Here is a 26,173-nt window from a genome sequence, read left to right as displayed (position 1 = left end):
CTCACTCACCTTGTACATGCTTCTCGACTCTCAGCGCACTCGTTACACTGTGTTAGCTAGCTAGCTTTGAGCTGTCAGACAAGAGCAATTATGAACCTTGTAGGCTAAAGAAAATGCTGCCAAAACGTCTTATAATAACTGAGAAAACCATTTTACATGGTTAAAACATTTCCTGGTTTCGGGGTTCATCTGGATCAGTGACGAAAACAAAAAAACGCAGATATATTTCTGTGCGCCAGTGGGCAACAAAAGTTACCAAGGTGAAACTACCGAAGATGAAATTACCCAAGATGTGCAAGTTAAAAGGCAAGATTGACTTCAAGTAAAACATTTGGAAATGTAGCTTGCAAAAAAAAATTCTATGGTAAACATAAGATCTCTGATGGCCGTGCATTGTCTTTGCAAAAAATACCCTAAATGATCTCTTTCATTGTAAGCTAATTTACTTATGTGTGGCTGCTACCCAAATAGTGTTGCACTTCTGCCATCAATTCTGTCATCTAACATCTGATGAAAACTAAGCTATTTCCTTACGAATGTTTTGCATAAATGTATTTTGTGTGATGAAAAAATGTCGTTTCCCACCCCTGATCAATGTAAAACGCTGTCGCCTTTCAATCTAAAACGCTGTCGCCTTTCAATCTAAAACGCTGTCGCCTTTCAATATAAAACGCTGTCGCCTTTCAATATAAAACGCTGTCGCCTTTCAATCTAAAACGCTGTCGCCTTTCAAAATAAAACCTTTCAATATAAAACGCTGTCGCCTTTCAATATAAAACGCTGTCGCCTTTCAATATAAAACGCTGTCGCCTTTCAATCTAAAACGCTGTCGCCTTTCAAAATAAAACCTTTCAATATAAAACGCTGTCGCCTTTCATTATAAAACGCTGTCGCCTTTCATTATAAAACGCTGTCGCCTTTCAATCTAAAACGCTGTCGCCTTTCAATATAAAACGCTGTCGCCTTTCAATCTAAAACGCTGTCGCCTTTCATTATAAAACGCTGTCGCCTTTCAATCTAAAATGCTGTCGCCTTTCATTATAAAACGCTGTCGCCTTTCAATCTAAAACGCTGTCGCCTTTCATTATAAAACGCTGTCGCCTTTCAATCTAAAATGCTGTCGCCTTTCATTATAAAACGCTGTCGCCTTTCATTATAAAACGCTGTCGCCTTTCAATATAAAACGCTGTCGCCTTTCAATATGAAACCTTTCATTATAAAACGCTGTCGCCTTTCAATCTAAAACGCTGTCGCCTTTCAATCTAAAACGCTGTCGCCTTTCAATATGAAACCTTTCAATATAAAACGCAGTTGAAATAGTTTATGACACAGTATTATGGCGGCCTGCGTTTTGAAAATGCAGATTTCTGAAAGCTAACGCGACCCCTCTTCATATGTTCATAACATTAATGTTGTTTCAGTTGTGCAGTTCCATTTTCTGGATCACGGAACAACCCAATTTTTGGTGGGTGGCCCTTGGACTATTAAGAGTAGGTAGCACTGGATCTGCAGCCCTACAACCCGATTCAACAACCTCTCTCTCCCTCCTCTGTAGTCATGGTACTGTGTGATTTTAAAGATGACACTTGATTATTGACGGGTGGCTGCAGTTCAAAAGCACATTGCAGTTCCCATTTGCTGGTTGTGGGGATTACTTTAACGACTGTGGTGGTCAGAGTAATGGTAATGAGTAAGGATAAGTCACCCTTTACCTCAGCTAGGCCTAAATCATTTACTGTAGATGTCTATTGGTGTTCTCAGTAGTGTGCCTTCCCTTTACTCATCACCCTGAGAGAGAGCTGATAGGAATCGGTTTCCTATAAGGTCGGCTAACATGAGCTGAGGGACCAGTCACACTGGGCATCTCTGTCTGTACGTATGTCTGTCTGTCTGTCTGGGCTGTGTCTTGGCTTTGTGCCCAGGAGTTTTCCCTGACCAGGAACTAAATAACTAGGGTCCAGAGTTGTTCAGTCGTAGTTCATTACTCGCCTACAGTAGGCTGCATACCACTCCACATACCCCATATAGTGACACAGGAAAATAACCTCTTCCTCAACGTCAACAAGACGAAGGAGCTGATTGTGGACTACAGGAAACAGCAGAGAGAGCACGCCCCCATCCACATCGACAGGGCCGCATTGGAGAAGGTCAAAAGCTTCAAGTTCATCGGCGTGCACGTCACTTAGGACCTGAAATGTTCCCTTCACACCGACAGTGTGGTGAAGAAGGCACAACAGCGCCTTTTCAACCTCAGGACGCTGAAGAAATTCTGCTTTGCACCGAAGACACTCAAACTTCTACAGATGCACCATGGAGAACATCCTGTCAGGCTGTATCACCGCCTGGTAAGGCAATTACACCGTCTGCAACCGCAGGGCGAGTGGTGCGATCAGTCCAACACACCATCGGGGGAACACTGCCTGCCCTCCAGGACATCTACACCACCCGGTGTCACAGGAAGGCCAAGAAGATCATCAAGGACCTGTTCACCCTGCTACCATCTAGAAGATCATCAAGGACCTCATCCACCTGAGCCACGGCCTGTTCACCCTGCTACCGTCTAGAAGATCATCAAGGACCTCATCCACCTGAGCCACGGCCTGTTCACCCTGCTACCATCTAGAAGGAGGAGACAGTACAGGTGCATCAAAGCTGGGACCGAGAGACTGATAAACAGCTTTTATCTCCAGGCCAATCAGACTGTTAAATGGCCACCATTAGCTGGTCTAGTACCCTACCCTGAACCTTATTCACTGTTACTAGCCGGCTACCACCCGGTACTCTACCCTGAACCTTATTCACTGTTACTAGCCGGCTACCACCCAGTACTCTACCCTGAACCTTATTCACTGTTACTAGCCGGCTACCACCCAGTACTCTACCCTGAACCTTAGTCACTGTTACTAGCAGGCTACCACCCGGTACTCTATCCTGAACCTTAGTCACTGTTACTAGCAGGCTACCACCCGGTACTCTACCCTGAACCTTATTCACTGTTACTAGCCGGCTACCACCCGGTACTCTACCCTGAACCTTATTCACTGTTACTAGCCGGCTACCACCCAGTACTCTACCCTGAACCTTAGTCACTGTTACTAGCAGGCTACCACCCGGTACTCTACCCTGAACCTTAGTCACTGTTACTAGCAGGCTACCACCCGGTACTCTACCCTGAACCTTAGTCACTGTTACTAGCAGGCTACCACCCGGTACTCTACCCTGAACTTTAGTCACTGTTACTAGCCGGCTACCACCTGGTACTCTACCCTGAACCTTAGTCACTGTTACTAGCCAAACACCACCCGGTACTCTACCCTGAACCTTAGTCACTGTTACTAGCCGGCTACCACCCGGTACTCTACCCTGAACTTTAGTCACTGTTACTAGCCGGCTAACACCCGGTACTCTACCCTGAACCTTATTCACTGTTACTAGACGGCTACCACCCGGTACTCTACCCTGAACTTTAGTCACTGTTACTAGCCGGCTACCACCCGGTACTCTACCCTGAACTTTAGTCACTGTTACTAGCAGGCTACCACCCGGTACTCTACCCTGAACCTTAGTCACTGTTACTAGCCGGCCTCCATCCAGTACTCTACCCTGAACCTTAGTCACTGTTACTAGCCAGCTACCACCCGGTACTCTACCCTGAACCTTAGTCACTGTTACTAGCCGGCTACCACCCGGTACTCTACCCTGAACCTTAGTCACTGTTACTAGCCGAACACCACCCGGTACTCTACCCTGAACCTTAGTCACTGTTACTAGCAGGCTACCACCCGGTACTCTACCCTGAACCTTAGTCACTGTTACTAGCCGGCCTCCATCCAGTACTCTACCCTGAACTTTAGTCACTGTTACTAGCCAGCTACCACCCGGTTACTCTACCCTGAACCTTAGAGGCTGCTGCCCTATGTACATAGACATGGAACACTGGTCACTTGAATAATGTTTACATAATATTTACTGTATATATATATATATATATATAGTATCTACTGCTGTACTACATTTTTGATAACTTTTTAAATGTTTGATCATTGTGTGCTTGTTTGACATTTACTGCATTGATTGATAGGAACATAATAATTTCACTGCAACCATCATAACACCTGCTAACTGTGTACGAGACCAAGAACATTTGATTTGATAGACTCACTTTTTCTACTGGTGCTTCAAACTCTTTCAGTTGATGACGTCGGCACATGATTTGGTCGCAACAATTTGCGATAATGACCTGACCTGTGCCCCATAATATAAACTGCATATACAACAATATGTGTACACCCCTTCAAATTAGTGGATTCTTGAAAAGTATTTCAACCACACCCGTTGCTGACAGGTGTATAAAATCGAGCACACCGCCATGCAATCTCAATAGACAAACACTGGCAGTAGAACGGCCTTTTTTGAAAGACAAGAGGGCACACATAAACAGCCATCTCCACGCACTGCCACACTGACAGCTCAGTTTGAAACCTTGTGTTTTTTGTCCGGGAAACCCTAAATGTGTTTGTTAATTAGGGGTGTATATCAAACGAGCTACACATCTTTTTTAAGTTAAAGAGTGGTTAACAAATTCTGAGTAATGAGACGTGTAGTGAAACAGAGATAAAGGACAATACTGAACATGGTCTCTATTACACTCAGGGTGTCCCCCAAAATGGGACCCTATTCCCTTTGTAGTGCACTAGGGCCTCTGGTTAAAAGTAATGCACTATATAGGGAATAAGGTGTTATTGGGGACACCCCCAGAGAGAGACAGTAGTGCAGAGTGGAGCGCAGACGAGGGAGTACAGATCTATCATCATCGTGCCCTTGCCTGTCACAGGGAAAACCAGCTCAATTTCCCAGTATTATTTCCTGTCATAGCCCTGCGTCGCTCAGTCACACACACAACCACACACACACACACACACACACACACACACACACACACACACACACACACACACACACACACACACACACACACACACACACACACACACACACACACACACACACACACACACACACAGCACACACACACACACACACACACACACACACACACACACACACACACACACACACACACACACACACACACACACACAACCACACAACCACACAACACAACCACACAACCAACAACCACACACCACACAACCACACAACCACAACCACACAACCACACAACCAAACAACCACAACCACAACCACACAACCACACAACCAACAACCACACAACACCACAACCACAACCACACACCACAACCACACAACCACACAACCAAACAACACAACCACAACCACACACCACACAACCACACAACCACACAACCACAACCACACAACCACACAACCACAACCACTACCACACAACCACACAACCAAACAACCACAACCACACAACCACAACCACAACCACACAACCACAACCACACCACACAACCACAACCAACAACCACAACCACACAACCACACAACCACAACCACAACCACACAACCACAACCACACAACCACACCCACAACCACACAACCAAACAACACAACCACAACCACAACCACACTACCACACAACCACACAACCAAACAACCACAACCACAACCACAACCACAACCACACAACCACACACCACAACCACACAACCACACAACCACAACCACACAACCACAACCAACAACCACAACCACACTACCACACAACCACACAACCACAACCACAACCACACAACCACAACCACACAACCACAACCACAACCACAACCACAACCACACAACCACACAACCACACAACCACAACCACACAACCACAACCACAACCACACTACCACACAACCACACAACCACACTACCACAACCACACAACCACAACCACACAACCACACAACCCACAACCACACAACCACAACCACAACCACACTACCACACAACCACACAACCACAACCACAACCACACAACCACACAACCACACAACCACAACCACACAACCACAACCACACAACCACAACCACACAACCACACAACCACAACCACACAACCACAACCACAACCACACAAACCACACTACCACACAACCACAACCACACAACCACAACCACACAACCACACAACCACAACCACACAACCACACAACCACAACCACACAACCACAACCACACAACCACAACCACACAACCACACAACCACAACCACACAACCACTACCACACAACCACACAACCACACAACCACACAACCACACAACCACAACCACACAACCACAACCACACAACCACAACCACACAACCACACAACCACACAACCACAACCACAACCACACAACCACAACCACAACCACAACCACAACCACACAACCACACAACCACACAACCACACAACCACACAACCACAACCACACAACCACACAACCACACAACCACACAACCACACAACCACAACCACACAACCACACAACCACACAACCACACGGCCATCTCCTGCATATTTACATTTTACATCTCCATCTATTTTTAATCATATAAATGTTACCACTGTAGTATTTCACTGAAGAAAACAGCCCTGTCATTAGATAATCTATAATCTATAATCTTCATTACTGAGTATCAGTAATACCTACAACAGTTCTCAAATCAAAACAAATATTATTTGTCACATGTGCCGAATACAACTGGTGTAGACCTTACAGTGAAATGCTTACTTACAAGCCCTTAACCAACAATGCAGTTAAGAAAAATAAGTGCTAAGTAAAACATTTCAATAAGAAATATTTAAAGAGCAATAGTAAAATAACAGTTGCGAGGCTATATACAGGGGGTACCGGTACAGAGTCAATGTGGAGGCTACATACAGGGGGGTACCGGTACAGAGTCAATGTGGAGGCTATATACAGGGGGTACCGGTACAGAGTCAATGTGGAGGCTACATACAGGGGGGTACCGGTACAGAGTCAATGTGGAGGCTATATACAGGGTGTTACGGTACAGAGTCAATGTGGAGACTATATACAGGGGGTACCGGTACAGAGTCAATGTGGAGGCTATATACAGGGGGTACCGGTACAGAGTCAATGTGGAGGCTATATACAGGGGGTACTGGTACAGAGTCAATGTGGAGGCTATATACAGGGGGTACCGGTACAGAGTCAATGTGGAGGCTATATACAGGGGGTTACGGTACAGAGTCAATGTGGAAGCTATATACAGGGTGTTACGGTACAGAGTCAATGTGGAGGCTATATACAGGGGGTACCGGTACAGAGTCAATGTGGAGGCTATATACAGTGGGTACAGGTACAGAGTCAATGTGGAGGCTATATACAGGGGGTCCCGGTACAGAGTCAATGTGGAGGCTATATACAGGGGGTACTGGTACAGAGTCAATGTGGAGGCTATATACAGGGGGTACCGGTACAGAGTCAATGTGGAGGCTATATACAGGGGGTACCGGTACAGAGTCAATGTGGAGGCTATATACAGGGGGTCCCGGTACAGAGTCAGTGTGGAGGCTATATACAGGGGGTACCGGTACAGAGTCAATGTGGAGGCTATATACAGGGGGTACCGGTACAGAGTCAATGTGGAGGCTATATACAGGGGGTACCGGTACAGAGTCAATGTGGAGGCTATATACAGGGGGTACCGGTACAGAGTCAATGTGGAGGCTATATACAGGGGGTACCGGTGCAGAGTCAATGTGGAGGCTATATACAGGGGGGGTACCGGTACAGTGTCAATGTGGAGGCTATATACAGGGGGTACCGGTACAGAGTCAATGTGGAGGCTATATACAGGGTGTACCGGTACAGAGTCAATGTGGAGGCTATATACAGGGTGTTACGGTACAGAGTCAATGTGGAGGCTATAAACAGGGTGTTACGGTACAGAGTCAATGTGGAGGCTATATACAGGGGGTACCGGTACAGAGTCAATGTGGAGGCTATATACAGGTGGTACCGGTACAGAGTCAATGTGGAGGCTATATACAGGTGGTACCGGTACAGAGTCAATGTGGAGGCTATATACAGGTGGTACCGGTACAGAGTCAATGTGGAGGCTATATACAGGGTGTTACGGTACAGAGTCAATGTGGAGGCTATATACAGGGGGTACTGGTACAGAGTCAATGTGGAGGCTATATACAGGGGGTACCGGTACAGAGTCAATGTGGAGGCTATATACAGGGGGTACCGGTACAGAGTCAATGTGGAGGCTATATACAGGGGGTACCGGTACAGAGTCAGTGTGGAGGCTATATACAGGGGGTACCGGTACAGAGTCAATGTGGAGGCTATATACAGGGGGTACCGGTACAGAGTCAATGTGGAGGCTATATACAGGGGGTACCGGTACAGAGTCAATGTGGAGGCTATATACAGGGGGTACCGGTGCAGAGTCAATGTGGAGGCTATATACAGGTGGTACCGGTACAGAGTCAATGTGGAGGCTATATACAGGGGGTACCGGTACAGAGTCAATGTGGAGGCTATATACAGGGGGTACCGGTACAGAGTCAATGTGCGGGGGCAATTGTGGTAATATGTACATGTAGGTACAGTTCTCTTTGCCTCTCTAGTGTCTACCACTAAGGATAAAATGTTGGAAAGGTAAACTTCCCAAAAAGGACAAGCGTAGGTGATGATGGACAGGAGAAATCAAATATCACCAAGTATCATCCAGAGTATGTTGTCTAGCAGCACCATATCACTAAGTAACATCCAGAGTAGGTTGTCTAGCAGCACCATATCACTAAGTAACATCCAGAGTATGTTGTCTAGCAGCACCATATCACTAAGTAACATCCAGAGTATGTTGTCTAGCAGCACCATATCACTAAGTAACATCCAGAGTATGTTGTCTAGCAGCACCATATCACCAAGTATCATCTAGAGTATGTTGTCTAGCAGCACCATATCACTAAGTAACATCCAGAGTATGTTGGGAAAAGGGAATACCTAGTCAGTTGTACAACTGAATGCATTCAACCAAAACATGTCTTCCTCACTTAACCCAACCCCTTGAATTAGAAAGGTGTGGGGGGGGGGGGGGGGCGCTGTCTTATAGCGACGTCCACATCATTGGTGCCCGGGGAGCAGTTGTTGTTGGGGGTTAACTTCCTTGCTCAAGGGCAGACCGGCACCTTTCGGATACTGGCCCAATGCTCTTCACCGCTAGGCTAGGCTAGGCTGGGTGATTGTACTTCCTTGCAAAGGCTGATTCTGATCTGGATTCTGATTCCAGGGACCAATATTGCTGTTGTTAGAACTGTTTATGTTCTCTTGCATACTACTAAGAATGAAGTAATTCACGTAGGCTTGCATTTTAAGTGGCATGCTAGTAAGGAAGATCATTGGAACATATCTTTCCTTAGATGCTAGACCAGGGATCGTCAACTAGATTCAGCCGTGGGCTGATTTGTTTCTTGACCGGATCGTCATGGGACCGGAATATAATTACAAAAATTGATATATATATATATATATATATATATATATATATATATATATATATATATATATATATATATACTGCAAATTGATAGCAAGAAGCCTAAACAGATATAATATTTGACTAAAACAAAATAATTTCAAACTTTGCTTACATTTGTTATACGATCACATATACAGTATCTACTCCATATACATATATCTACTCCATATACATATCTCCATCATATACAAATCTACTCCAATTTGTCGGTCCTCAAACCAAGCCTAGGTCTGAGGTCCTTTATCCACAGCCTGCCTGTCCTCTCCCTTCTCAGTGATATTATGCATGGAAATACTTTGGAACAGATTAGACAAAATTAAAGTTAATTTGCTGGTGTTTTTACAAGTCTTTTATGTCCAACAATAATTAAAAAAAAAATTATAATAAAAAAAAAATTATTTTGCGCAGAAAACTTGGGGAGGGGGGGGGGACGAATAAAATCACCCGCAGGCCAAATTGGGACCACGTGCAGCCAGTTGGGGAAACCTGTTCTAGGCTCTAAATCAGAGACACTGAGATCTCCAAGAAAGATAATCGCTGTGACAGGGCAGCATCCGTAAACTAAGCACCGTCGGTCGACGGCAGGCACGGAGCCTCTGTATGCAACCCCGAGTACGGATAGCATTTATGCGGTGGACTGGAGGAGGAGCATACCTGGGTTCAAATACTACTTGTAATCATTTCAAATACTATGAAGGTTTGCTTTAGCCGATGGGCAGGTTTTGCATTATTAAGACCTTTTTATTGGTTCCCTTGCGACAGGAAAACTCAATTAAAGCACAGATACAGTATTTGAAAAATGTCAAATAGTATTTGAACCCAGGTTTGGAGTGGAGTGATCTGACTGTGAACTTAATACAGAGCATGCATGCTGACAGGACCCTAGTACAGCCTGTTACATGATACCCTGTTTCTCATTCTGCTGCTGCCCTGCTGTACTCTGTTCTGCCTTCCCTGGGCCTGGTCCGCCCTCCATCACGCCTTCCTGTTCTCTTCCTCATCGCCCTAGTGCAGCCAGCCAGGCTTGTGCCTTGATCTCAGCCAAAGCATTTATAATTGATTCTATAAGGTCTCTCTCTCTCTCTCTCTCTCTCTCTCTCTCTCTCTCTCTCTCTCTCTCTCTCTCTCTCTCTCTCTCTCTCTCTCTCTCTCTCTCTCTCTCTCTCTCTCTCTCTCTCTCTCTCTCTCTCTCTCTCTCTCTCTATTAAAAACACATTTTCAGAGGGCAGGAGCAGCGACTGCCAGGGTGAAAAGGATTAAATGGATTCCTTAGATCTCTTTCTCTCTCAATCCCTCTCTACTTCACTGCTTTTACCTTCCACCCCTTTCCCCCACTTCAGAGCCCTGTGTAACCTACCATGTCAGACCTCACAACCCTCTCTCTCTCTCTGTCTCTCTCTCTCTCTCTCTCTCTCTCTCATTAACCAGACACCCAGTGAGAGGCTGAGTTTGCATGTTACTGGGAGAGACAGAGAGCAAGATGGATAGAGAGATGGAGAGAGAGAAGCAGGAGGGAAGTGGGGTATGTTTGGCCATTTTGGCAGTCACATAAAGGCGGAAACTTGGACTATCACATCCCCTCCCCAGGAGAAGACCGTGTTTATCGCAGAACTAGGCTAACTAGGCTAAGAAAACAGGGCATGAAGGCCACACTCAGACTCACAGGGCAGTGAGTGGTATTTGTATGGCTGCTGTGAGGTAATACCGGTGTTTGTATGGCTGCTGTGAGGTAATACCGGTGTTTGTATGGCTGCTGTGAGGTAATACCGGTGTTTGTATGGCTGCTGTGAGGTAATACCGGTGTTTGTATGGCTGCTGTGAGGTAATACCGGTGTTTGTATGGCTGCTGTGAGGTAATACCGGTGTTTGTATGGCTGCTGTGAGGTAATACCGGTGTTTGTATGGCTGCTGTGAGGTAATACCGGTGTTTGTATGGCTGCTGTGAGGTAATACAGGTGTTTGTATGGCTGCTGTGAGGTAATACCGGTGTTTGTATGGCTGCTGTGAGGTAATACCGGTGTTTGTATGGCTGCTGTGAGGTAATACCGGTGTTTGTATGGCTGCTGTGAGGTAATACCGGTGTTTGTATGGCTGCTGTGAGGTAATACCGGTATTTGTATGGCTGCTGTGAGGTAATACCGGTGTTTGTATGGCTGCTGTGAGGTAATACCGATGTTTGTATGGCTGCTGTGAGGTAATACTATTAGAGCATATGCGTTAAGTGATTCCATTCAACACTTTTCAGGAAAGTATAAATGATTATGGTCATATAAGGACTTTTTCATTACCAAGGAACACTGGGGATGGACAGAACCCCTACAGGAAGGTAGGTTTCCAGGAACACTGGAGTTGGAGAGAACCCCTACAGGAGGGTAGGTTTCCAGGAACACTGGAGTTGGAGAGAACCCCTACAGGAAGGTAGGTTTCCAGGAACACTGGAGTTGGAGAGAACCCCTACAGGAAGGTAGGTTTCCAGGAACACTGGGGTTGGAGAGAACCCCTACAGGAGGGTAGGTTTCCAGGAACACTGGGATTGGAGAGAACCCCTACAGGAAGGTAGGTTTCCAGGAACACTGGGGTTGGAGAGAACCCCTACAGGAACACTGACGTTAGAAAGGCCTGGCTCAGATGAAACACAGAAATACACAGACAGAGCTCACTATGATGACAGGGACTGACTGGCCATCATTACTGATCCATCGTTCCTCCAGTCAGTCAGGTACGTTCCTTCATCTCTACAGGAAACACTTTTGTTCATTAGCGATGTATTCATTACTCAGCAGCGGCATGTCTGTCTCCTAATTGATGGCTAAATTACCACAGTAATAGAGAATGGATTGATCTGGTCTGGGGGAGGGGGAGGGGTTGGAATCACAGGCTACAGGCCAAGTAGAACGGCAGAATCATCCCGCTAGCAGCTCTTGGATGAGACTGGAAATGCTATTAAAAAAAGCAGTAAAAGAGAAGGTGAAGAGGGAGGGCAGGAGGAATGGAGGGAGGAAGAGGAGAAGGGAGAACGGAGGAGGACTGAAGAGAGGAGGGAAGACAGAGGAGTATGGTGATAAAAACAGACGTGTCAAAAACAGATGATGAGGACTGGAGAACATTTAATTTGCATATTTGATACTAAATAGTACTGTAACTGAGATCTAAAATTAACTATGCTCTTTGAATTCATCCACATTTGTATATCATAAAAGGATTAGAGCAGAGAACAGAGCATCCGTAATCAAACCAAGGTTCCTTTGTAAATGATTTCCCAGCCATTTCATGACACCACAAAAGTGTTCATTTTGCTGGTGATTGCCTGTGAGTCCTGTCTGAGTGCTGTCTGAGTCCTGTCTGAGTCCTGTCTCGGTGCATGCCTGTCTGTTTCCTGTCTGAGTTCATGCCTGTCTGTGTGCATGCCTGTCTGAATCCTGTCTGTCTGAGTCCTGTCTAAGTGCGTGCCTGTCTGAGTGTCTGTCTGAGTGTCTGTCTGAGTGCATGCCTGTCTCTCTGTGTGTGTGTCTTTCCCAGGCGTCTTTGAGCTCTTCTTACTTCATTAAATCCCAGAGTGGACTGGGAGGGGGCTGTGAAACGGATCTACTTCTTTATAGCCCAGAGAGGACTGTGAAAAGTAATCCCAAACTGAGGAGCAGTCTGTAGTCAAGATACAAGGTCATTATAGACTCATTATAGACCCCCCCCCCCCCCCCCCCCCAAGGAACAGCCTCAATTCGTCAGGACATGGACTCTACAAGGTGTTGAAAGCGTTCCACAGGGATGCTGGCCCATTTTCACTCCAATGCTTCCCACAGGTGTGTGAAGTTGGCTGGATGTCCTTTAGGTAGTGGACCATACTTGATACACACAGGAAACTGTTGAGTGTGAAAAACCCAACAGTGTTGCAGTTCTTGACACAAACCAGTGTGCCTGGTACCTACTACCATACCCTGTTTAAAGGCACGTCAATGTCTTGTCTTGCCCATTCACCCTCTGAATGACACACATACACAATCCATGTCTCAATTGTCTCAAGGCTTTAAAGTCCTTCTTTATCCTGTCTCCTCACCTTCATCTACACTGATTTGAAGTGGATTTATCAAGTGACATCAATAAGTGATCATAGCTTTCACACCTGGATTCACCTGGTCAGTCTATGTCATGGAAAGAGCAGGTGTTCTTAATGTTTTGTATAGTCAGTGTAGACTCATGATCATTACAGGTTATCAGCTGAGATGATGGAGGTAACTCATGCCGTGTTTCCCCTATCATTGTAGAGGCAGGATGCCCCACTTGGAAATGAAGCTAGGGGAAAGACTGGACTTTTGAGCTGTGTGAGTCTAGATATGCCTAGTAAATCAATTTGTATGTATTTAACAACTAGTGCTGTAACTAAAAAAAGTCAAACACTTGTTATTTGGCAAGTGCACCTTAGACTACCTTACCTTACATTACATTACCTTACCTTACCTTACCTTACATTACCTTACCTTACCTTACCTTACCTTACATTATAGCTCAACTTACCTCACCTCACCTTACTGTCACTCGCTGTTACTAATAGGAGCCTGGAGTCAGAGCAGTTACCTGAGGGTTGTAATATTGGGATGCAGCAGGCAAAAAAAGACAAATATTACATTTATATATTTTTGTTTTATTTTAGGGGGTAGATCAGATTTAATATTGTAGATAGATTGTAGCTTCCATCGATACAGTTGTCTGCATCACTTCCAATCCCCCATATATTATTTTGCAAATATATATATACACATACATACACATATTAATACATGCATATACACATACACACACATATATACATATATACATATATATATATATATATATACATATATATATATCTTTTTTTAAATATATTTCCCTTATTCCCCTCCAACCCTACTACCACTCCCCCAACTGGAGCAAAGTAGTGAACAACAATGATTAGGCCTGTATTTCCATCTTATACATAGTATATACATTTTACAATAGTTTTATTTTTGTTTGTTTTTAACTCATTCTTCCTCTACCCTCAACCTCTCCCATATATGTAGGATGTCCATCCAGTTTGATTTCTATTTGCCATATCTTTCAGACTGGTTCTTATGTTTTACGGACCCAGTGTGTTATCTTGTTGTTAGTCCCAACCTTCAGCTCCATTCAACCCCTCCCATCTATCTCTTAACACCATCCATATTGGATATTCTATTTTGACATATATTTTCCAACTGTGCTGTGATGTATCACAAAAGTTCTGAACCTTACTACAGATGGTAAATTGAGAATAAACATTTTTGCTTAAGGTATTATTATATTAATTAGACAAATATTACTACAGCTCAGTAGAGCTGAGATTCTCTTTCCTGCTACATTAGAAGTGTGTGTGTGTGTGTGTGTGTGTGTGTGTGTGTGTGTGTGTGTGTGTGTGTGTGTGTGTGTGTGTGTGTGTGTGTGTGTGTGTGTGTGTGTGTGTGTGTGAGAGAGAGAGAGAGAGAGAGAGAGAGAGAGAGAGAGAGAGAGAGATGGAGTGTTAGGGCCAGTGAAGGAAAAGCCGGGCAGCTTCATTCTCTAGTGTCATAAACAGACACATGATTCCGAAATCGTTTTGGCCTCTGATAAGCTATGTTTTAGCAGTGTCTCTCTCTGCCTTCAACCATATTCACTATGTAGCTCTTCCTCAATACATCCTTTCTCGCTTGAGTCACGTCCTCTCTCCTCCTTCCTCCTCCTCTCTCCTTCCTCCTCTTCATCTCTCCTCCTCCTCTCTCCTCTAATTTGAACAAAATATCACAGAGTTTGTTGCTACCACACTGACACTACCTTGTTTATGTGTCTATGAATTTACAGTACATTTAATATCACAGGAGGCATGTGGTAATGACTGGAGTGGAATCAGTGGAATGGCATCAAACACCTGGAAACCATTTGCTCCATTCCGGTCATTATTATGAGCCGTTCTCCCCTCTGCAGCCTCCTGTGATTATCATACAGGTATGTATGTGTCCAAGTAGATATAGGTGGATGGTTTTTTCTTCTTCTACGTTAACAGTCTCTTTGTCTCTGTAATTAAATAAGGTCATTGAAATGAAATCAGTGCTGTGTTTATGAGCTCCTGTGGGAACTAATTCACCAGCTCTCAGCATCTTATTCATATTAATTGGTGCTCATTCCTCTTTCCCAAGGTGCTTCATGCTCAGATAAAGGAGGTAAAAAGCCCCAGAAAATACCTCTTAGTGGGAGATGGAGGGTGAAAGAGAAAGGGAGAGAGAGAGAAAGAAAAAGAAAGAAAGAAATGAAGACAAGCAACAACAACTGACTAGCCTACACATTTTGTAGAAATAATCGCTTTATGGGTATTGGTACGTGCACACCCACTAACTGATTTATTTAAATGTCAAGGTCTTGAGAGTGGTCCTACCAGGAACTGCTGTCTGATTGGAGGATGAACAAAGGTGAGGCTGTTGCCTAAAATGACTAAAAGAACACCTGAAGATGGACATGAACACAAGGTTAAATCAATCAATCTAATGTATTTATAAAGCTCTTTTTACATAAGCAGTTGTCACGAAGTGCTTTACAGCAACCTAGCCTAGAAAACACAGAGCTAGCAAAGCAGATACATTAGCCAGATTTGAGAGAGAGAGAGAGAGACAGCGAGACAGAGAGAGACAGAGCGAGAGAGAGAGCGAGAGAGAGAGAGACAGAGCGAGAGAGAGAGAGAGCGAGAGAGAGAGAGAGAGAGAGAGAGCGAAAGAGAGCGAGAGAGAGAGCAGCCACAACATACAGTACAGCTATTCCTGTTAGCTGTGTAATACTATAGCCACCTCTCACATCACCCAGGTGGATTCAACAGTTTGGTAGTGAATGATGTTCCCTCTATACAATGTAAAGTGTTTTGTTAAGCACCTGGAAAAGCTCTATATAAAACACCAATACATTATTGGCATCGTCTAATCCAACCATCGTACAGTATCTCACAACAACAAGACAAATAGGAGTCAGTTTTACACCTGATCATTTCTCATAATGACAACAGAGACAGTATGGCCAGACAGCTAGAGCTATAGTAAACAACAGCAAGACCAGCAGTACAGTGTGTGTGTGTGTGTGTGTGTGTGTGTGTGTGTGTGTGTGTGTGTGTGTGTGTGTGTGTGTGTGTGTGTGTGTGTGTGTGTGTGTGTGTGTGTGTGTTGCACTGTGTACCAAAACGTTGGTACTTTTTTTCCCAATACTATAACGTGAAAAAATGGACCGGTATTTGAATTTGTTACCGTCAGTTGTTCTATCATATGTGTCGTACGTTTTGGAAAATCAACTGAAATGTATTGAACTTATTAGAAAATGTATTAAATTTGCTCAAGTGTAGGCATATCACAATTCATGAACCGAATGCATCAGTGATTTTTATATTCCCTGCAACTTTCTGAAGAGGTGACAGCACAGGAATGACTCTGTCTCTGTGTGATGTCTACCACTTTGTGTAGCCGTTAGCGATGCTAATGATAACCGTCTTCAGGCAGATGAAAATACTTTCCCCAATAACCTTAAAAGTAATCAATTAAAAGTTAACTACAAAGTATCTTATATGCCTACCTGGCAGAATCATGATTATTTGCATCAATCCTGTGGGCATTTGTTTTGAAAACTCCATCACAAATGCACTACAGAAACAGCGCTAACCCAACAACAGTGCTAGGTGCCTGTGCTACAGAAACAGCGCTAACCCAACAACAGTGCTAGGTGGCTGTGCTACAGAAACAGCGCTAACCCAACAACAGTGCTAGGTGGCTGTGCTACAGAAACAGCGCTAACCCAACAACAGTGCTAGGTGCCTGTGCTACAGAAACAGCGCTAACCCAACAACAGTGCTAGGTGCCTGTGCTACAGAAACAGCGCTAACCCAACAACAGTGCTAGGTGCCTGTGCTACAGAAACAGCGCTAACCCAACAACAGTGCTAGGTGCCTGTGCTACAGAAACAGCGCTAACCCAACAACAGTGCTAGGTGCCTGTGCTACAGAAACAGCGCTAACCCAACAACAGTGCTTGGTGCCTGTGCTACAGAAACAGCGCTAACCCAACAACAGTGCTTGGTGCTAGCAAGGGTAACTACACTCAAAAATCTAAATTTCATAGGTTTTTCCCAGACCTCAAGTGGTCTCCTGATGTGGTTTAAGCATCGTTGTAGACTTAGAACATCCAATATTATTGTTTTTCTATTGAAAAATCAGTCCTTCTGGTATCACACTAGTGTGTGAGTGTGCCCGTGTTCAGTACTGTCAGCGTACAAGTCAATATGGAGGAGAGATGAATTGAGACACACAGACATCCAAGAACATACAGTGCATTTGGATTTTCTTATTCTTAAATTGATTCAATCGTTTCCCCCCCCCCTAATCAATCTACACACAATACCCAATAATGACAATGTAAAAACAGTAAATATTTTATTTATTTTAGCAAATTGATTGAAAAATGAAAAACAGAAACATCTCATTTACATAAGTACTCATTTACATAAGTATTACTCAATACTTTGTTGAAGCACCTTTGGCAGTGATTACAGCCTCAAGTCTTCTTGGGTATGACGCTACAAGCTTGGCACACCTGAATTTGGGGAGTTTCTCCCATTCTTCTCTGTAGATCCTCTGTGAACCTTCACCCCAGTATGAGGTCCTGACCGCTCTGGAGCAGGTTTTCATCAAGGATCTCTCTGTACTTTGCTCTGTTCATCTTTCCCTCAATCCTGACTAGTATCCCAGTCCCTGCTGCTGAAAAACATCCCCACAGCATGCTAACACCCACCATGCTTAATCATAGGGATGTTGCCAGGTTTCTTCCAGACGTGACACTTGGCATTCAGGCCAAAGAGTTCAATCTTAGTTTCATCAGACCAGAGAATCTTGTTTCTCATGGTCTGATAATCCTTTAGGTGCCTTTTGGCAAACTCCAAGCGGGCTGTCATGTGCCTTTTACTGAGGAGTGGCTTCCATCTGGCCACTCTACCATAAAGGCCTGATTGGTGGAGTGCTGCAGAGATGGTTTTCCTTCTGGAAGGTTCTCCCATCTCCACAGAGGAACTCTAGAGCTCTGTCAGAGTGACCATCGGGTTCTTGGTGACCTCCCTGACCAAGGCCCTCCTCCCTCGATTGCTCAGTTTGGCCGGTCAGCCAGCTCTAGGAAGAGTCTTGGTGGTTCCAAACTTCTTCCATTTAAGAATGATGGAGGCCACTGTGTACTTGGGTACTTTCAATGCTGCAGAAATGTTTTGGTACCCTTCCCCAGATCTGTGCCTCGACACAATCCTGTCTCAGTACTCTACGGACAATTCCTTCGACCTGATGGCTTGGTTTTTGCTCTGAGATGCACTGTCAACTGTGGGACCTTATATAGACAGGTGTGTGCCTTTCCAAATCATGTAAAATCAATTGAATTTACCACAGGTGGACTCCAATCAAGTTGTAGATACATCTCAAGGATGGTCAATGGAAACAGGATGCACCTGAGCTCAATTTCAAGTTTCATAGCAAAGTGTCTGAATGCTTATGTAAATAAGGTACTTCTGTCTTTTAAATTTGCAAACATTTCCAAAAACCTGTTTTCGCTTTGTCATTTTTGGGTATTGAGTTCAGATTGCTCAGGATTTTTATTTTATTGTATCCATTTTAGAATAAGGCAGTAACATAAAATGTGGGAAAAGTCAAAGGGTCTGAATATTTTCCAAAGGCACTGTATAAATCAGGAAGAGACAAATTCCACAAAATGCTGCGGCTAGCATCAAGTGAGATGTGAAATGCCGTTTCTATGAATACAGACGTAAACCAAGTGGCCTCAAGTATCATCAATTTAATGTGAGGGCCTGGACATATTCCGTTTGAAAGGGCAAAACTTCCCAAAAATAACAAATACAATGGTCAATTCAAAAATAACAAATACAATGGTCAATTCAAACTAATAAAATCATTTTCAAGCTGATTAAATCAATTTACATTGAAAAACCACACATCTGCATGTGAGTGTGTGCGGTGTCTATGACTGTCTGTGTGTCTGCGTATACGTGTGTGTGTGTGTGTGTGTGTGTGTGTGTGTGTGTGTGTGTGTGGTGTGCGTGTGGTGTGTGTGTGGTGTGTGTGTGGTGTGTGTGTGTGTGTGTGTGGTGTGTGTGTGTGTGCATAAACAACCAGAAGTTGCCTGTGTTAGTAACAGGGGATGACTCTTTCCACACCATTTGATCTGCATCTCAAATTGCATCACATCCCCTATATAGTGCACAACTTCTGATCAAAACTAGTGCACTGTGTAGGGAATAGTGTGCCATTTGGGACACAACCCAAATGAGTGCTCTCTGCTGAGCTTGTTGGCCATACAGGTCTAATCTACATTACATCCCACATCATCACAAACAAACACAGAGACATCACATTACTAAAGTGACCCTCACAGCAGAGTAGAGACTACATTATCATACTACATTATGATACTAGATTATGATACTACATTATGATACTACAGGGACCCTCACAGCAGAGTAGAGACTACATTATGATACTACATTATGATACTACATTATGATACTACAGGGACCCTCACAGCAGAGTAGAGACTACATTACAGTACCTGGCAGTACACGTTTCTAAGGGCCATAGGGAAAGGTGTGTCTTTCAGACCATGAACATTTTACCTCAGCAGAGGGACAGTGAAGGGCAGGGAGAGGAGAGGAGAGCCACAGCAGTATCCTTGTAGTCGACACAGGAACTCATGTTAGGTCATTTGATGTGGGCTGAGTATTTTGGTTGATCAAAGAAGTTAATGATACAGCTTTCAGATGAAAGATACAGTGAGGGAAAAAAAAGTATTTGATCCACTGTTGATTTTGTACGTTTCCCATTGACAAAGAAATGATCAGTCTATAATTTTAATGGTAGGTTTATTTGAACAGTGAGAGACAGAATAACAACCAAAAATATCCAGAAAAACGCATGTCAAAAATGTTATAAATTGATTTGCATTTTAATGAGGGAAACAAGTATTTGACCCCCTCTCAATCAGAAAGATTTCTGGCACCCAGGTGTCTTTTATACAGGTAACGAGCAGAGATTAGGAGCACACTCTTAAAGGGAGTGCTCCTAATCTCAGTTTGTTACCTGTATAAAAGACACTGTCCACAGAAGCAATCAATCAATCAGATTCCAAACTCTCCACCATGGCCAAGACCAAAGAGCTCTCCAAGGATGTCAGGGACAAGATTGTAGACCTACACAAGGCTGGAATGGGCTACAAGACCATCGCCAAGCAGCTTGGTGAAAAGGTGACAACAGTTGGTGCGATTATTTGCAAATGGAAGAAACACAAAAGAACTGTCATTCTCCCTCGGCCTGGGGCTCCATGCAAGATCTCACCTTGTGGAGTTGCAATGATCATGAGAACGGTGAGGAATCAGCCCAGAACTACATGGGAGGATCTTGTCAATGATCTCAAGGCAGCTGGGACCATAGTCACCAAGAAAACAATTGGTAACACACTACGCCGTGAAGGACTGAAATCTTACAGCGCCCGCAAGGTCCCCCTGCTCAAGAAAGCACATATACATGCCCGTCTGAAGTTTGCCAATGAACATCTGAATGATTCAGAGGACAATTGGGTGAAAGTGTTGTGGTCAGACGAGACCAAAATGGAGCTCTTTGGCATCAACTCAACTCGCCGTGTTTGTAGGAGGAGGAATGCTGCCTATGATCCCAAGAACACCATCCCCACCATCAAACATGGAGGTGGATACATTATGCTTTGGGGGTGTTTTTCTGCTAAGGGGACAGGACAACTTCACCGCATCAAAGGGATGATGGACGGGGCCATGTACCATCAAATCTTGGGTGAGAACGTCCTTCCCTCAGCCAGGGCATTGAAAATGGCTCGTGGATGGGTATTCCAGCATGACAATGACCCAAAACACACGGCCAAGGCAACAAAGGAGTGGCTCAAGAAGAAGCACATTAAGATCCTGGAGTGGCCTAGCCAGTCTCCAGACCTTAATTCCATAAAAAGTCTGTGGAGGGAGCTGAAGGTTCGAGTTGCCAAACGTCAGATTCGAAACCTTCATGACTTGGAAAAGATCTGCAAAGAGGAGTGGGACAAAATCCCTCCTGAGATGTGTGCAAACCTGGTGGCCAACTACAAGAAACGTCTGACCTCTGTGATTGCCAACAAGGGTTTTGCCACCAAGTACTAAGTCATGTTTTGCAGAGGGGTCAAATACTTATTTCCCTCATTAAAATGCAAATCATTTTATAACATTTCTGACATGCGTTTTTCTGGATTTTTGTTGTTGTTATTCTGTCTCTCACTGTTCAAATAAACCTACCATTAAAATTATACACTGATCATTTCTTTGTCAGTGGGCAAACGTACAAAATCAGCAGGGGATCAAATACCTTTTTCCCTCACTGTACATGGAGGCTACATGGACTCTACTACGTGGAGGCTACATGGACTCTACTACGTGGAGGCTACATGGACTCTACTACGTGGAGGCTACATGGACTCTACTACGTGGAGGCTACATGGACTCTACTACGTGGAGGCTACATGGACTCTACTACGTGGAGGCTACATGGACTCTACTACGTGGAGGCTACATGGACTCTACTACGTGGAGGCTACATGGACTTTACTACGTGGAGGCTACATGGACTCTACTACGTGGAGGCTACATGGACTCTAGTACACTGAGGCTACTACATCTTTGTCCAACTGGGTTTAAACCAGGGCTTCTGCATACCACCAGACTGTGTTAGCCCTCTGACCTAAAGCTAGGCATAAGCTAGGGAAGCTAACACAAATCTTAAGGTCTCAGGCTAGGTCACTCATCACCACAGCGTAGTTCACTGAACCACCTATGCTCCATTGTTGTTCAGATGGATCAGATAAATCCGTCACAGAAAGGCAGGGTCTGGAGCTCCATGCTACAGCACAGGGATGCCCTGTGTTAATGTAGCCAGCGGTGGGAACCTAGCTTCACAGAGTTTCCCGACCAGATGAAGAAATGCAGTATTTCTCACCGCTGTATCCTACAGAGACAAAAACCAGGACAGAGTTGCCTGGTATATGTGGAAACAACTGGGTTCCAACCAACTTGGGGCTTCTGCACACCAACTGATGGTTTTAGACCACTGACCTAGAGCCTGAAACTGACCTAGAACCTGAAACTGACCTAGAGCCTGAAACTGACCTAGAGCCTGAAACTGACCTAGAGCTTGAAAATGACCTAGAGCTTGAAACTGACCTAGAGCCTGAAACTGACCTAGAGCCTGAAACTGACCTAGAGCCTGAAACTGACCTAGAGCCTGAAACTGACCTAGAGCCTGAAACTGACCTAGAGCTTGAAACTGACCTAGAGCCTGAAACTGACCTAGAGCCTGAAACTGACCTAGAGCCTGAAACTGACCTAGAGCCTGAGAACTGACCTAGAGCCTGAGAATTGACCTAGAGCCTGAAAATGACCTAGAGCCTGAAACTGACCTAGAGCCTGAAACTGACCTAGAGCCTGAAACTGACCTAGAGCTTAGAATTGACCTAGAGCCTAGAATTGACCTAGAATTGACCTAGAGCCTGAAACTGACCTAGATCCTAGAATTGACCTAGATCCTAGAATTGACCTAGAACCTATAATTGACCTAGAGCCTAGAATTGACCTAGAATTGACCTAGAGCCTAAAATTGACCTAGAATTGACCTAGAGCCTAAAATTGACCTAGAGCCTAGAATTGACCTAGAATTGACCTAGAGCCTAGAATTGACCTAGAGCCTAGAATTGACCTAGAATTGACCTAGAGCCTAGAATTGACCTTGCAGCGTCTCAGGTAAGGTTACTGATGGAGAGCGAGAGCATAATTCACCGAACCACCTCCGGTGCACGCGCTACAATGTCACTCACCACTTTGAAGTGGATGATCAGCTGCATCAGATAAAACCATTAGAGGAAGGTCAGGCCCAGTCAGTCCTACGCTCTATGCTACAACACCACGGTGATGAGCTGTGTTCACGTAGCCAGCAGAGGGCAGACAGCTTAGCATCACAGAGTTTCAGCCAGATGCTACATGGTGACTCACCACAGTGAAGTCCTCAGCGCTGCACTCCATCCCGCGGTAGTAGCACGACAGCAGCATGTCCTTGATGTCATGGCCCGTCCGGTCGTAGAACTCACGCATGTTAAAGGGGCGGGGCTTGAAGTTGAGGAAGTCAGATTTGATCTTCAGGGTCTCCAGAACACTTTCCTCAACCAGATGAGTGTCTCTGATCTCATACCTTGGAACATGGAAGCAGAAGGACAGTTAGGATCGGTCCTATAGCATCCTATCGGATCTGTTAGAGGACTAGAGGAGGGGTTATTGATCTTCAGGGTCTCCAGGATGCTCTCCTCAACCAGGTGAGACCAGGTGAGTGTCTCTGATCTCACACCTGCGACAGAACAGAATGATAGTTATATGAAAGTTTGAGATATAACTAGGGGTCAGGGTTAGTGGTTAGGACACAGAGGAAATTAGACAGAACGGAGAAGTTTTATGTCAACTTTAACAAATCAGATCTTTAGTAACTTCTCATACGCTACATGACCAACAGCATGTGGACACCTGCTCGTCAAACATCTCATTCCAAAATCCTGGGCATTAATATGGAGTTGGTCCCCCACCACTTTGCTGCTATAACAGCCTTCACTCTTCTGGGAAGGCTTTCCACTAGAAGTTGGAACATTGCTGTGGGGGATTTGCTCCCATATTAAAATAGACATGACGAGCTGCTGATAATAATAAAAACGCGGGGCTATCGATACACTTGGCTACTCATTCATTGCAGCTGCAGCGCGACTGGAAGTAAGGAGAAACACGTTCTATGTTTTGTAATAGTGTTGAATAAAAACAGTGTTGACAGTGCTGAATAAAAACAGTCTCTCTGTGGTCAGGGTTTTAAAAGTTCTGAAATCTCATGTAGGCTAGTATCAAACACTGCTGTTGCCGGGGAAGCTGTAGGAACGATGATTTGAGCTATCCGATTGGCCAGCACAGCTGGTAAACTCGATTTAGCCACAGATCCCCTAGTTCACCAGGTAGGCAGAGTTTGTCATTTCAGACAAAGTAAATGGTTCAAAATGGGAACACTTTGTTTACCCGATGCTCAGGGCTTCTGAATCAAGTGCATCTACCACCAACAGCACAACACAAATAAAACATTTAAAAAAGGAGAGCAAGCCCCTAGCACAGCCTCTATCACAGCCTCTATCACAGCCCCTAGCACAGCCTCTATCACAGCCTCTATCACAGCCCCTAGCACAGCCTCTATCACAGCCCCTAGCACAGCCTCTATCACAGCCTCTATCACAGCCCCTAGCACAGCCTCTATCACAGCCTCTATCACAGCCCCTAGCACAGCCTCTATCACAGCCCCTAGCACAGCCCCTAGCACAGCCTCTATCACAGCCTCTATCACAGCCCCTAGCACAGCCTCTATCACAGCCTCTATCACAGCCTCTATCACAGCCCCTAGCACAGCCTCTATCACAACCCCTAGCACAGCCTCTATCACAGCCTCTATCACAGCCCCTAGCACAGCCTCTATCACAGCCTCTATCACAGCCCCTAGCACAGCCTCTATCACAGCCCCTAGCACATCCTCTATCACAGCCTCTATCACAGCCCCTAGCACAGCCTCTATCACAGCCTCTATCACAGCCCCTAGCACAGCCTCTATCACAGCCTCTATCACAGCCCCTAGCACAGCCTCTATCACAGCCTCTATCGTTGGCTTTATCACAGCCTCTAACGTTGGCTTTATCATAGCCTCTAACGTTGGCTTTATCACAGTCTCTAACATTGGCTTTATCACAGCCTCTATCAAAGCCTCTATCACAGCCCCTAGCACAGTCTCTATCACAGCCCCTATCATTGGCTTTATCACAGCCTCTATCGTTGGCTTTATCACAGCCTCTATCACAGCCCCTATCGTTGGCTTTATCACAGCCTCTATCACCATCTCTATCACAGCCTCTATCACAGGCCCCGTTGGCTTTATCACAGTCTCTATCGTTGGCTTTATCACAGCCTCTAACACAGCCCCTAGCACAGCCTCTATCGTTGGCTTTATCACAGCCTCTATCACAGCCCCCGTTGGCTTTATCACAGCTTTTATCACAGCCTCTATCGTTGGCTTTATCACAGAAATGTTTGGTGATCGACTAGGAATGACTTGAAGATCGACCTGCGGTCACTAAGCGATCGACTGGCTGGTGACTATTGTTCTAGAGATCTAGTCTTCTCAGACCAAGGAGGGAGAGACAGATGAAGGCAGGACACTCCAAGCCCTGTGCTCTGTTAGCTTGATATTACATAGTATCCCCACACTGTCTGTAAAAGTCCATTTAAAGCCGTGACCTTCATTGTGATTGAGTCTGGTCTAGTGGGAGCATAGCCACATCAGGACAACATATACCCCCTGGCAATGGGGGTTTGAGCCAACTCAGAACAACATATACCCCCTGGCAATGGGGGTTTGAGCCAACTCAGAACAACATATACCCCCTGGCAATGGGGGTTTGAGCTGACTCAGGACTACAAACTGTATACCCCCTGGCAATGGGGGTTTGAGCCGACTCAGGACAACATATACCCCCTGGCAATGGGGGTTTGAGCTGACTCAGGACAACAGATAACCCCTGGCAATGGG

General features: G+C 45.0%; 1 protein-coding gene across 1 annotated transcript in view; it reads right to left on the bottom strand.

Moving 5' to 3' along the window:
* LOC106566196 (acid-sensing ion channel 1) overlaps positions 1 to 26,173 on the bottom strand; it is a 383,890-nt gene that overhangs the window by 330,757 nt on the left and 26,960 nt on the right. Inside the window, exon 2 of the mRNA XM_045691956.2 lies at positions 23,566 to 23,761. Within this exon, the coding sequence (XP_045547912.1) occupies positions 23,566 to 23,761 (196 nt within the window). The remainder of the gene's footprint in view (positions 1 to 23,565; positions 23,762 to 26,173) is intronic.

The sequence above is a fragment of the Salmo salar genome, chromosome 12 (assembly GCF_965601325.2).
Source record: "Salmo salar chromosome 12, fSalSal1, whole genome shotgun sequence".
In the NCBI taxonomy this organism is placed as follows: Eukaryota; Metazoa; Chordata; class Actinopteri; order Salmoniformes; family Salmonidae; genus Salmo; species Salmo salar.
The sequence above is the reverse complement of the archived record's forward strand: the minus strand, read 5'-3'. Positions and strand labels throughout refer to the sequence as shown.